The sequence below is a fragment of the Lepidochelys olivacea genome (genome assembly GCF_965140295.1).
Source record: "Lepidochelys olivacea isolate rLepOli2 genome assembly, chromosome: 5".
Classification (NCBI taxonomy): Eukaryota; Metazoa; Chordata; order Testudines; family Cheloniidae; genus Lepidochelys; species Lepidochelys olivacea.
This window is the reverse complement of record NC_140415.1, coordinates 45,590,082-45,604,986: the sequence shown is the minus strand read 5'-3', so window position 1 is coordinate 45,604,986 and position 14,905 is coordinate 45,590,082. Positions and strand designations below refer to the sequence as shown.

The 14,905-nt window shown below is 42.2% G+C and overlaps 1 protein-coding gene across 1 annotated transcript in view; it reads right to left on the bottom strand.

The window, feature by feature from the left end:
• Window positions 1-1,014: 1,014 nt before the first annotated feature.
• The window catches only part of DMGDH (dimethylglycine dehydrogenase), a 67,995-nt gene continuing 54,104 nt past the window's right edge, over window positions 1,015-14,905 (bottom strand). The window contains exons 15-16 of the mRNA XM_084628482.1: window positions 2,836-2,970; window positions 1,015-2,140 (exon numbers count right to left, since the gene is read on the bottom strand). Coding sequence (XP_084484608.1) covers window positions 1,925-2,140; window positions 2,836-2,970 — 351 coding nt within the window. The 3' untranslated portion in view covers window positions 1,015-1,924. The remainder of the gene's footprint in view (window positions 2,141-2,835; window positions 2,971-14,905) is intronic.

Genomic DNA, 14,905 nt, shown 5'->3' with positions numbered 1-14,905 from the left:
AGTCTGTATCCGCAAAAAGAAAAGGAGGACTTATGGCACCTTAGAGACTAACAAATTTATTTGAGCATAAGCTTTCGTGAGCTACAGTTCACTTCATCCGACGCATTCAGTCTGTATTTTCCACTGAATGCATCCGATGAAGTGAGCTGTAGCTCACGAAAGCTTATGCTCAAATAAATTTGTTAGTCTCTAAGGTGCCACAAGTCCTCCTTTTCTTTTTAAAGTAATTACTGTACTCTACATTCCAGCATATCAGTGAATAGTGAATTTGGATGTTCTTGAGAAATACCCAGTGTTCCTAGGGGTTTTTCCCTTGCTCTAAATAAAATCACAGTGCTTTGTTTTGTATTCTAGTTTTCTTTAAAGACCAGAGGGGGGAAAAGTTGCAAAGTAACGTACACAAAGTGTTCAGTTACAAATAATGTCACCTTTAGGAAAAAAAAATCTCTGATTCGTTCAGCAAAATGACCCTAAATCACTTATGAATATATAACAGATAATAATTTCCAAATGGATTTTTCACTCAAGATAGCTCTATGTGCAAGCCTGTCAGCTCTTATACTTTAGTTTGACCTGCTTTGTAAAAGGATATTCTGAACTGCAAAATGTAATGTCAACTTGCATTAAATCTTTGACAAATGTAGGTGCTCATTATTCAAACAGTGTTTCCACTGGCATATTCTATTTATCCTCTGCTTCTTTGCTGAAGGTTTAGAATGTTCCAATTCCTTTGGAAGGCTATGCACTTTTGGGCCCTTTTTCTGTGTCAATGATCTTTGAAAAGGACTATCAACAGACTAATGTTGAGTGCTATCTGAACAAATATTCTAGCCTTTAAAAAGGTTTTTTAGGATGGCATTATTATGGTCGTGTTGTGTCTCAGTAGATGCTGAATATTTTATGGAATTAACAAGTTTATTATAATAATTTAATACATTTCCAATGTTTATATTCTCCTACAGTATCCAAAATCTTGCTTATTGGGATGATCAAAAACAACACTGAATGAAATACTGCAGTTTAAATACATATGTTCACTTATTATTTGTATATGACAACACATTGTCACCATCGCTTAATTTTTAATCGAGAAAAGAAGAACTAAACAAAAAATGGTGCAAGAGTTTGTACGTTTTGATTGTGTCCAGAAATTGAGCAGTAATATTGTGTATGTTGAATAATGTTGAATATGGTCTACTAGCTGATCCATGGCAAAATACTCAATCAATAGGAAGAGTGTCCTTTCTAGAATTTCTTGATTAGGAAGGACTGAATTTCTATCTTCCATCAAAAGTTCTTCCAGAATAACACAGCTGGAGAAAAAATATTATCTACTCAGTTTGAATTTTAAAAAAATAATTTCTAAAGCCAATGTTCAAGAGCAACTTCAGTTTTGTTCAGAATGTGTCCATGTGGAACTAAGTAACTATTCCTTTGGGGACAAGGCTGTGACTTTGCCAAGACTACAGGGAAAGGGCAATGTGTAGCTGCACTGCCCCAGGAGCATATCAGGGAAAGAAAAGTGACCCTGAAAGAAGGGAAATAATTTGCTGTTGGCTCATACTAACAGCAGACTACTTCCCCCTTGCACCAGCTCAGTTCTGCTTGCGAGAGTGTGGAGAAGCTGAGTAATGACCGTTGATTCTTTACCCGCTTCCTGTCCACAAGCATTGGGAGGATGGGGGAGCATGTGTCCACAGGAGCCTGCTCTCCTCCCCCTGTGCTCAGAGCAGTGATGTGGGCAGTCCACTCAATGAATCAAGGGGCCATCTTAAATCCCCTTAATCCCCTGCATGGATGTATAGGGCAAATGAGAATCTCACCCTTAATGATTGGGAACCAGAGTAGTTTGACTCCTTTGTATTTCATGGTTGTAAGTCAAACCAATTGATATTGGAGAATTTACTGTAACTGCCCTCTGGGTTTACATCTTGACACTCCCACCCTTTTTCTGAAGACGTGTTCTTGTTTGTTCGGTCAGAACCAGTGGTTCCTCTACAATAGTTGCTGAATAATTTTTTCCTAGCAGTTCAACTTCCAGCTTCTGTCCAACTTTGCTGAGTTCTGTGGGGACATATGCAAAAGCCAGACTCTGCTGGGTACTGTAGCTGTAATTTCCAGATGTGGTGTTGCCAACAACCTAGAAAAAAAATTATCCTTATTTCCAACACTCAGTGGGTTTTGTACCATACTAACTTCTACTTTTAAAAATACACCTTACACTATTTTGAATACTTTAAATATTTTTGTGTCCCTAACATCAACAGTCAAATATACACGGTCTCATTTGTGTCATACAGTTCATAGCATTCTCCATTTTTGGTTCTGTCAGGTAAGTTAGGAATTTCTTACTCCCAAAGAACCACTGGAAAAATTACCAGCAGGATGCTAAATTCCTATTATATTTGATTAAGATCTCACCTGAAACAAATGCTATTTACATTTTATATTCATGCTGAGTATTTTTATTAACTGTTAATGGCTGTTTCATCATCTACTCTGTACTTAGATGGCCTGGTGGCTTAAACTTTGGTTTGTGGTTTTGTTCTTTTCTTTTATGCAAATCATTTTGAAATATACTGTAAGTAGAATCCTGTACTTGCAAGAGGACAGAATAGGTGACCTAATACTGGAGGTTTTTCCATTTCTAATTTAGAGATTCTATATTTCAAAATCTTGTGTACAATTAGAACCTGCCATGGTACATGGAAATTCAAAAATTATATTATTGTACCAAACTGTCCTGTTCCAGTAAAAGTAACCTGAAACACAAAGTGGGATTCCAATCCTAGAGAATGAATTTTAGTTTCTTGTAAAGTGATGTATAGTACTTACTCTGCCATTATGCCACACACTTTCATTTCCCTCTGGATCAACGTCAGCTGTTTCCAAGGTGAGATACACCAGTCGCCGTTTAAGCCCCTTTTCTTTAATCTGCTTCAGTGCTTGCTTTCCTATGAAGTCTGCTGGCTGAAAAAGTGAAAGATAATGATGATGAATGATTATACAAGATCTGCGACAAGGTTATAGATGCAAGTATTTAAATGTGTCTTCACTTGTTTTCTTGTCAATTAAACATTATATAAAAATACAGATTAAATCAAACCTTTTGGCAAATATTATTTCTTGTCCACAAACATGAAACAATCAGATATTTTTTCCTCTTTTTTTGTCTAGATCTGAGACCTATAAGACCCAGTATTCCAATGACAGGAGAATTACATGTGCAATAAAATCCAGTATACTGCAGAAGTGGCTGTTTAAACTGGCCCCATCAGTAGTCTGAGCCAGAATGCCATTATTTCTCTCAGGATGCAATGAAATAATCTAGACCATTGGCACATCATTATACAGACCTCTGTGGCCCTGCCTCTCACTGGGATCCTGTATCCTGCTTGGACACAAAAGCCATCTGCAAGAGTGACAGTAGTTCACCACATTCCTCTTTGGTCCCTCTGCTCCAAGATGTGGAGGTGGCATTTTCCTCCCTACCCACTAAGGTGTTCTGTGTCAGGGTGTGTTCTCCTCCCCACAGGATCTAATACTTCATGGGATACCATAGCACCTCCACTGCCACATCCTACCCAGTATCATCTGAAGCCCTCTTCCTCAGCCTTGCTAAAGCGGAACAGCAGCTCCCCTGATTCTCACAAGTAGATCAGGGAAAATATCCTGTGGGAATGGAGGAGCCCTTCTGGCAGCTTCCTGGAGGAGGCAGTCTTCTGCTTGAGTGACAGACCAGCAGTACCACTCTGGCAATATATGTGTGAATGAAGCTAGGAAGAGAATGGAAGGGTCAATGTGAGAAAGAGAAGGTGCAGGTAAGCTGGTGCACAGACACACAACTGAGCCTTGAATATGACTGGGGGGACTTTCCCATGTTACTGGGTAAATTGGAGCAGTTAGAGATGATAACAAAAGAGATTCAGATTGAATCCCAGTTTCGAAGACCTCTGTAGAGAGGAGAGTCCTGCCCAGGGAAATAAGGAAACAAGAGGACAAATCAGAGTAAATGACTGTTTCAGTAGTATTGCAATAATTTCTGCGTAACTCCTCAAACAAGTGCCTGTATATTCAACCTACCCCTCCTTTCCATTCAGACTGCAACATATTTCATTTACATGTTCACAATGTTTTTATAATGAAAGAGGTTGGATAATATGGTGGGGTTTGTGTTTTATATAAGTTATTGTAGATAAAAGATGTCATGCTATATGGAATCACAGTCCCAATTACATGGGACACAGTTATTAAAGAAAATGGCTACAGCTCCGTAGCTAACACAAACCAACTAGTTTCAGTGCCAACTTTGTCTCCCTTGTTACCTGGGGCCACACTCTGACCAAAATCCTATATACCACACAGAAATATGTAGTGGCTGAATAAATAAACATAACTTTACAGAATCAAGCCTTTCCTGCCCATGCTGATGTATTATTGGATGTTCAGACTGAAAACTGACAAAGAAAAGTTCCACCTGTTCTATTAAAATAGATCAAAAATTCATATCTTTAGATCTCCATGTTATAAAATAATGACACAAAGATGGGAATCTGCCAGCACTAAACTATGTGAACACCAAATCACCCCCACTGCGACCATCTTCTTTGCTGAATCACCTTTAAATTTCCCATGAGAGAACTGTGACCCACAGTTTGGGGGAATACAGTATCTTTGGCTATCCCTCAATGTGGGGATGATGTCTGTTAAGGGGGCTCATTGGTGGGTTTTTAAGTGGCTGAGGAGCCCAATTCGTGTCCTGCAGATTTTCCCACAGAAGTGACAGGTGTAATCTTGGAGGAGACATAGCTGTTGGCTGGACTGTTGTTCCCTTTCTTTCCTCCTTTGTCACTTCTGTCTCATGAGCACAACTGTTCTCCTCAAAGTGAGCTGTATGGTGTGGTCCCACTGTGTTCTGTTCTGTGCTGCGTCCTCCCAGTTTGTTGGGTTAATGCCTCCCTTTTTAACATGTACTTTCCGTACGTGTGTGAAGCTCTTCCACTGCCCTCCGAGAGCCCTTCTTCCCTGACTTAACAGAGAGACGAATGCTTCTTCAGGAGGCAAGTATCAGGTATATGTACACAGTGGCCAGACCAGTGGAATTAGTGTTTCATGACTTGTGCTTCTATACTGCTGATGTTGGCTGCAGAGAGAAGGCTGATGTTAGTGCGTCAGTCTTCACAGATGATCCTGAGAATCCTCCTGAGGTAGCTTGTTGAAACCACTCCAGCTGCTTGAGATGTCATCTATAGGTTATCCAGGTCTCACACCCATATAGAAGGGTGGGGATGACAACTGCCTTGTAAACCAAGATCTTGGTGCCTGTTTGCAGGTCCCTATCATGGAAGACCTCTTTGAGTAGTCTTCCAAAGGATGCGCTGGCACAGTGGATTCTGTATTCAATTTCTGTGTCAATGCTGGGTGTTCGGTAGAGGTGGATGCTGAGGTATGGCAAATGGTCCACATTTTCCAGGGGTTCCCCGCTGATGGCGATTTGTGGAGTATGAAGAGTAATTTGTGCATGTGAGGGCTGATAGAGTACCTTGGTTTTCCCAATGTTGAGAGAGAGACCCAGGCTGTGATAGGCATCGGCAAAAAGATTTAGGGTACTTTCCAGGTTGGCATCTGTGTGTGCAAGAATGACACAGTCATCTTCATACTGAAGGATCAGTGATGCCAATTCTCATGATCTTAGATTTTGTTTGGAAACATCGGAGATTCAGGAGTTGACCATCCATATGATACTCAGTCCCAATTCCATCAGAAAGGTAGTCACAGATGAGAATCAGGATCAGGGCAAGGTAAATGTAGAAGAGTGTTGGAGCAATGAAACAGCCCTTCTTGACACCAGTGCGAATGATGAATGGTTTGGTCTCTGAGCCGGTGCACAGAATGGTGGCAGTCATCCCATCATGGAGTAGTCTGATGATGGAAATGAATTTCTGTGGACAGCCAAACCTACACAGCACCTTCCATAGGGCATCATGATTGATAGAGTCAAAGGCCTTGGTTAGATCAATGAATGCCATGAACAGTTCCTAGTGTTGCTCTCCTACTCCTGGGGGAATTCTGCGCATATACAGAATTTATGTCCCCCCGCAGATTTCTTTGCTTTCCTACAGAAAAATGACTTTCTGACAGGGAAGCAAAGGGAAGCCACAAGAGTGGTCATGCAACCTTCCCCAGCAGTATGTTTCGGGTGCCCAGGGCAGCTGGCAGAGAGGTAAATCACCGTGGGGAAGGGAGTGGGACTGGGGAAGACCTGAATGGTGGTTCCTACCCTGCGCTGGGCTCAGCTGCTAGTCCTGGTTGGGCTGGGGAGGACGGGGCTTCCTCTTCCTCTGCATGGCATGACCACTGAGTCCGTGTCCCGGAGCAGGGAGCTGGACAGTGATCTCCCACCTCTGCGCAGCCAGTGGCCTGTGCTCCCCAGTGCCATGCTGGAGCCTCCACATTTATTTGATAAAAAAATTTGCAGAATTTTAAAATGTGCACAGAATTTTTAATTTTTTGGTGCAGAATGCCCTCAGGAGTACTCTCTGCACTTCTGAATCTGTCATGCCACAAAGATCATGTCAGTTGTGTCTTGGGATGGCCTGAAGCCACACTGTGATTTGGGGAGGAGTTCCTCGGCAAGGGGCAGAAGGTGGTTTCCTCCGACGGAAAGAAGGGCAATGCCTTTGTAGTTCCCGCACAAAGATTTGTCCCCTTTCTTGAATATTGTAACAATGTGGGTGTTCTTAAAGTCAGGTGGAATTTCTTCGCAGGTTCAGATTTTGTCAAGGAGTTGGCAAAGTTTGTAGTGGATCATTGTTCCACCAGCTTTAAAACCCTCAGCTGGGATGCCGTCTGGGCCTGAAGCCTTGTGATTTTTTGTCTAGGTGATGGCATACCGGACTTCCTCAGAAGATGGGGGATCAGCAAAGCGTTCCATCGCTGAGCGTTGTGAAATAGACTGAATGGTATCTTCAGAGGCTCTCAAAGTGCTCCTTCCAGTGTTGCTTAATGGCCTCGCTGTCTTTGAGGTGGGTGGAACCATCCTGGGAACATAAGAGGGTTGGACCTTTGGAGCTTCGCCCATATATAGCTTTTGTTGCTCGGAAGAAGCTTCTCATGTCATCCTGGTCTATGAAACCCTGGATCTCAGAGACCTTCTCTTGCCACCACTTATTTTTGATGTCACATAGCCTCCTTTGGACTTCAGCTTTGAGCAGATGATAAGCCTCATGTTTTCATTGGTTAAAGGAATCATTTTGCCAGTTACAGAATGTAGTTCTTTTCTGTTGAATTAATGCTAGGATTTCCTTGTTGTTTTCGTACGAGTCTTGGTGCTAATGAGTGGAATATCCTATAGTTTAAGCACATACACTGTGAATGGTATTTTTAAGTTGATCCCAGTGTTCTTGAATGTCAATGATGTTATCAGGCAAGTCAGAGAGTTTCTCTGATAGATGTTGCTGTAACATCTCGCAGCTGGCTTGGTCTTGAAGTGCTTTCATGTTGTATTGCTTTCGCTTAGTCTTTGGGTGTTTGTGGTGTGGTGGAGCAAGCTGCAGATACAAGAGTGACCTTATTAATTGATGGCCTGTCCAACAGTGATCTGTACCTCTCATGGCTTATGTTATACAGACATCAGCGTAATCTCAGGCACTGACTATAACATAGTCAAGAAGGTGCCAGTGTTTGGACTGAAGATGTTTCCAGGTGGTGTCAAATTTGTTACTCTGCCTAAAGATGGTATTTATGATGAGCAGATCATGCTCCACACATTTGCTGATGAGGAGAATGCCATTGGGGTTTACATTTCCCACCCCTTCTTTGCCTAATGTGCTGCTCCAAAGTTGGAAGTCCGGTCCGACTCTGGCATTGAAATCTCCCAGGAGGATGGGTTTGTCTGCGAGGATTGCATCAAGAGTGCTATAAAACTGCTCCTTGTCGTCGTCGTCTTCCTCATCATCAAGTGTTGGGTGTATGCACTGATGACTGTGGCAGATTGGTTGTTGCTGAGCTTGAGTCAAAGAGTCATGAGATACTCACTGATCACCATGGGAAGCTCCAAAATCTGACTGACAATCTTATTTTTTATGGCAAAGCCAATCCCGTGAATCTGCATGTCTCTTCAGGTGACTTTCCTTTCCAAAAGAAGGTGTAGCCACCTCCATCCTCTTTTAATTGGCCCAGAGGGTCTCAATAACAGCTGCAATGTCAATGTTGAGTCTTGCCAGTTCTCTGGCAATTATGGCAGTTCTTCTTTCTGGGCATTCACTGTGCTGAGAGTCCATAAGGGTGTGGATATTCCAGGTGGCGAAATTCATTGCCTTATATCTCTTGTTTTGGCCACGGAATTGAGTGATCCCACTGGATGCGGCCATCCAGTCAGAAGAGTGTGGACAGCCTGTGTCAGGCACCTTTTCTAGCCCCCTCCCCATTAGGGGTGAGCAGAGGGGATCCTAAAAAGGCCTGCTCAGTCACAGACTAAAGATTCCCAGAAATCACTGCTCCTGTCTTCACTGCACTCATCCGTCGCCATAGGACTTTGTGTGGGCAGGTGCAAGCCCTTTGGCAGAGACCTGCGCGTGAAATCTTTTAACGTAGGGAAACTGGTGTGCAGGCAGTTGACAGGAGGAAAACCCTGACCCAGTAGTAAGGAGATCCAAGACAACCAGGGGCCTGCCTCCTGCTGAAGCCCTCATCCGCCTTCACAGCCACAGAGTACTAAAAGGTCCTCTGTATGCGCCTCATCCACTGTTCGGGTCTTGTGAAGTTTGGACTGCGGTTAGTCAGGAGCCCCGCCACAGATCTGCTTGCCAAGGGGGACCCTACCAGGAGTATGAAAGCTCCAGATGATGTAGCTCTGAGGGTCTTTAGCCCACGCAAGCCTCTCCACCATGACAAGGTTGCGGTCCATCAGAGAGGAATACAGTATCACATAGCACTGAAATGGTACCTATTGTGATGAACTCAACTCACATCATTTCACTCTTCTCTTTTCTGGAGTATTTATCATGGTGCTCCTATTACTCCCCTTCAGTTACTTGTAGGTAGAATAGGGATGAAGAAAGAAGAAACCCACTCATTTAAATATTTCTCATTTCCACAGTGCTTTCTACTCAAAATTACAGAGGAATCTACACTCCCAAAAATTAATCATTTATAAATGGAAAAACAGTTTGCATGAAGGTTAATGCAGTAAGCATAATCAGAGCCTTGAGTATGACCTGATAACAGATGTGCATTGTTTTAACGGGTCACTTCCAGATTAACTGTATAGATGACAGTTAACTCTACTGAGTATACAAATCACTGGCACACTAAGGATGACTGCTAAATTTTTTTGACTTCCACCTTTTAATTAATCAGTTTGAGAAATGTACGAAAACAATTAGAGCAGGCAGTTTGCAAGATATAAATTCTAGATGTTTCTAGCACATTCACTGTTATTTTCATTGCACATATAAGGCTAAATCCTTCTCCCATTAATTTTAATGAGGTCAAGCTTAGACCTGCTTAAAAAAGGTACACTTCCAATTCAAAGTACCAAGGAGGACCTGGTTTTGGCATTTTCATATAATAGCGACATTCTGCACTGACATATCCTATGCAACTCCTCTGGAAATAACAGTCTGATGATCCCTGCTTCTTGCTATACTATATGTTCTTGACTGGAAGAGTGGACAAGGAATGATCCACTCTAGGATTCCTGTACTCTGCTGAAAGAATACACTGTGATGCTTTTTAAAAACAAACAAACAACAAACTATATCTTAAGAAATTCTCACCAAAATGAATCCAGACTTGTGATTTCTAAAATAATTGGGTATGCAAATCACTTGTATCAGGGGTGGGCAAACTTTTTGGCTTGAGGGCCACACCTGGGTATAGAAATTGTATGGCGGGCCACGAATGCTTACGAAATTGGGGTTGGGGTATGAACACTGGCAGGGGGTGTGGGCTCGGGGATGGGGCCAGAAATGAGGAGTTCAGGATGTGGGTGTTCCAGGCTGGGGCGGGGTGGGGTGAAGGCTCCGGGGTGGGGCTGGGGATGAGGGGTTTGGGGTGTAGGAGGGGGCTCTGGGCTGGGACCAAGGGGTTCAGAGGGTGGGAGGGGGATCAGGGCTGGGGCAGGGGGTTGGGGCATGGGGGACTGGCTCAGGGGTGCAGGCTCTGGGCGGCGCTTACCTCAAGTGGCTCCTGGAAGCAGCAGCATGTTCCCCCGCTCCAGCTCCTACCCGGAGGTTCAGCTAGGCGGCTCTGCTGCGCTGACCCTGCAGCTCCCATTGGCCAATGGGAACTGCAGGGCTGGATTAAAATGGCCCCTGATATGTATGGTAAAAAACTTCCAGCATTTATGCACCTTTGGTTTGGTTTTAGATTTTGTCCACTAAAATAAAATTAAGATTTAGGAAACTGATTCAGTCTAACCATGTCTGGCTATACTTGGTAACTGCTTCCTATTCTTATTAGGAAAATTAGTCAGTATATTGCAACTATTCCATTTAGTTTGTCACTCTAAATGTATAATGTAACATAAAATTCCACTTAAAAGGTACATTATAACTCAATATAAGTGAATAAGAACAAAAACAGGAAAAATGGAATAAAGTTGAATTATATGTGGGGGAATGGTGATAAACAATTCTAAGGTCATGGTAAATTTAAACCTGGTTCTATCTTTTCTCAGTTTTAAAAGAATATTCACTCTAAGCTTTTCAGGTAATTGGCGTTGGAATTGGAAAAGATTATTTTCTAGGGAGCTTAATTATTTAGCCAGCATGAAGGTTTTAGCTGTGCAGAGTAAAGTGTGACCTGGTAAGCTTAGCTGAGGACACAGGAGCTGTTTAGCTCCGATGCTTATTCCCTCTGTGACCTTGAGCAACATACGTAACCTCTCTTTCTCAATGTCTCCATTAGTAAGATGGGATAATGACAGTCTGTACCTATAATCACAGGAGTATTGTAGTTTGGTTAGATCTAAAGTAGAAGATATGCTGCCCCAGCAGGAGCTTCCATAGACATTGCATGTGAGGTAGGCATAATGCTAACCAAACATCCTGACTTTAAGCTAACGACCAATCTAAAATCCTTTTAAAGAGCAAGATAAGCACAGTATTCACCTCATATTTATCGACTTATCCACTGACTTGACTATGGGTGCATCTTCATTAAAAGGTGTGCTCTTACCTAGTGTTAGCTAATACATGGCAACTAACACAAGGCAAAATCCTAGTGAAGACAAGGCAGTTGGAGTTTTCACATGTTCACAGGAAGGAACTTAGAGTTTAGACTGACCTGCTAACACAGATTGAAACTACAAACTGCCTTGTCTTCATAGGATTTTACCTTGTGTTAGTACCACATGTTAGATGACACAAGGTAAGAACACATCTTTTTTCCTAGTGAAGACAAGCCCTAAGAGTCAGGTGAGATTAATTCATTAAGTCATTTTAAACACAATAAAGATTATTGCAAATGTTGGTGAAAAAAGGCAGTAAAACTGCACCAAGGAATATCCTTAGTAGCATAGGCTTCTCTAATAGGCTCAGAGCCAGCTCTGTGCCATCCTTCTAGGAGCCTCCTCTGCAAAGGCAAGCCATTTACCTGCTCTTTGCCTCAGTTTCCTAAACTGTAAAATAGGAACATAAAGCTTCTGAGGAGAAATGTGGCTAAATTAACTTAAGTTTGTAAAGCATATTGGCCATGTCTGCACTGGGCAAAGCATCATGTCAGAAAGCTTGTTAAATAGCAACTTTTAAATAAGACAATATTAAACACATGTACACAAAGAGTCATACTTAATTATGTGTTAGCAGGTTGTAATTAACCCTAGATTACCCCTGAGGGTTAACCACAACCAGCTAACACATTGTTCAGTACAACTGTCCTTATCACACTAGGGGTAAATTTAACTTAAAACAACCAAGTTGTGATTTTGACGAATAGAAAAACCCCAGGGTTAAACATAATAGCTATCTTGTTAAACATGACTGTCCTTATTAACAATAAGGGCAAAATCATGATTAACACCATACTAGTTAAAACATCTTAACAGGTTTTTCAATATGGTGCTTTTTTCTAGTATAGACAAGGTATAGAACCTTTAGGGATGGAAAGCAGTACATATAGTGTAAGCACAAAGTTTATTATTATTATTAATTTTTATTATCATCATTATCTATTAATACAAACTGCTGCTGCTGTTTTTTCAGGTTTTAGAATACTTGGGTGAGCAATTTGAAGAAACCAAAGGATTTGCATGAGATATCACCATTCTAAGTAATGTGTCCAAATGTTCTGCCAACTGAGCTACTATTCAATGAGCTTAAGATTCTAAGAGAGTTTATAATGGGCTGAATTTTTTAGTAACTGAAAGATGCACAAACTTTTTTTTTTAATCATTCTTCTATGTAATTACTATGAATATTCATGGACCATTGTCATGGTATAGCATGGACGGGTGCCTTGCAGAGTCTAATTCACAGTGTATCTGCCAAGAATATGTTTGGTTTTTGTGGACAGTGCCATTTGTTTCTTACACTTTCTTTGGGCAGTTCCTAATCCCAACCTTTTCTAAGTATGCTTTCTTCTTTAAAGGAAGGAAAAAGGGAACAAATCATAAACTGAACTTTTCAAAGTTCGTATGTCTTCTTACAGTTCTGTAGTAAGAAGAAGAATCAGTAACTTAGTCTAATGAGAAAGTTTGGACTTCTAAAAACCAAAAATGGTATACCTCATTCAGCAAAGATAAATAGTTGGTAGCAGAAATATGCAAATACCTTTTAATAATGAAATGCTGTAATTGATTTGGTAGACTACTTAGGAATTTGGCACAAGGCCAAATTTTGTATACATAGCTGCCCAACTGAGCAAGGCAGCACCAACATCTGCTGCAATCTGCTATAACCATTGCATTACAGCACACTGGAGACAGAGTCCATGCAATATTTTGACATTAATTATTCTTAGTTGGATACTCTTGAATAATTTCAGGGCTACCCTCCAAATTATATCCCTCTTGCCAACAGGATGACTGAAGATCATATCTCCCTCTAGGCAGAATATTTGACAGATTTCCTTTCCTGCACCAAACTGAAGTTATAGTTACACTGGATAAGACAGTTATCTAAAGAGGACACAGTCAAGGCCAGTCAGTGTAAAACAAGACCTACTTAGCTGTGATTTGGACAGACTGCCCTGCTCCTTTGTTCTGCCTGCCAACTCCACTCCTAGGAACAAGCAGTCAGACTAACGATATGCATATGATAAAAACTGTCCTGACCAGTTACCCCACTGAAGCTCAGAATGCCCAGCCAAATGGGTAGTTTTAGTTCAGCCTAATGTGAATGTGACTCATGCATAAATTCTAGGCAGACAATAGTGTTTTGGAGTTATCCTGGGTTTTCTCAGGTGATTTGCAAGCAGTCTGTATCTAGAGACAAATTTTCTGCCAGCACAACTCAATTGCCTTTAATAGTTACATCAATGGAGAATTTGGCCCCTAGATTTTAAGCTGGCCTGAAGCACGGGTGAATTATGGGAAAAGACCCAGTGGGCAAATAAATGGTAGGGGTGCCAATGGTAGTGCCAACTTTGGGAGCAGGGTGCGAAGGGGTGTAAGACCCAGAGGTTAATTTGAATACCAACAAAACAAAAAGGGACACCCCCACCAATTCAGAATCACTCTCACAGTCCTCTGACCCAAGACTCAATCTCTTCCCAACACCCTCGGCTTTCTTCCCCGCCCAATCTCACTCACCTGCACACCACACAACTACATCAGCTCTTCTCTAGTGCTGCCTCATGCCCTCCCTCCAGATTTTCATTCTATCACTCTTGCTAGGAGAGAGGTGTCACAAGGAATCTGTCCACCCTACTCTAGGTCGGGGGCAGGTAGGGTGAGCACTGCCATCTTCCTTCTGAAGGGGCCAGCAAGGTGAAGAAGGGGAAAAGGAGCTACTGGAACTGCTCAGGGGGCCTGGGGACCTGATTAGTAAATGCCAACGATGCCACCCTTTAGGTCTGCCCCCTGTGTTGACATTGGTGGTAGGAAGGTGGACATTAATCATTTGCTATTGTTAAGCAAACACCTCCTCTACTATGAGGTCATGTTTCGTCTCACTAAACTAAGTCATCTAAGTACTAAAAAATGTAAACAAAGGGCCACAGCTACTTTTGCAGACAGGTTGTTCTGCAGCTTCTTCTCACCCCACCCTGACCCCATGTCTGTGAAACTGTTGAGCCTTTCCCAGTAAAAAAGGCTCTCTCAATGTGTCTTTGGTTCAAGGAGCAGCATGCTGTGAAGCTACTGCTCAACCCTGTTCCCTCTAAGCTGTGCGTGTGTGCGCGCGCACACAGATCTTAAACCCTGCACACACGGCGAAACACCGCGCGCACTCCGACTTCGGCAGCAGCTTTCTTTCTTTTTTTGCTTCAGCAGCGGCACAGAAGACTTTTTTTGAGCACACGGCCTGTTAAAAATTAGAGGGAACATTGCTGCTCAACCACTCTATGGGCTTGACTCTTCACTGCTGTAGCGCTTGTGTAGCCACTTATACCTGTCAAAAGTAAATGCAGAGTGAGTGTAAAATATACCACATCAGAACAGGAGAATTTTACACCCACTTTGCACAGCTGTAAATGACTACATATGATGTAAGGCACTAGAGAATCAGATCCTATGTTTGTTTTCTTTCCTGCCACATTTCATTACCTTCGGCACCTTGCAATGAGTAGTGTGTGTAGCCTTCTACGCTACGAAATTAGGTTGATTTTATAGAAGTCGATTTTTAGAAACTGATTTTATACAGTCGATTCTGTACGTCCACACTAAGCGCATTAAGTCGGCAGACTGCATCCTCACCACCGTGGCTAGCATCGACTTACAAAGTGGTGCACTGTGGGTAGCTAT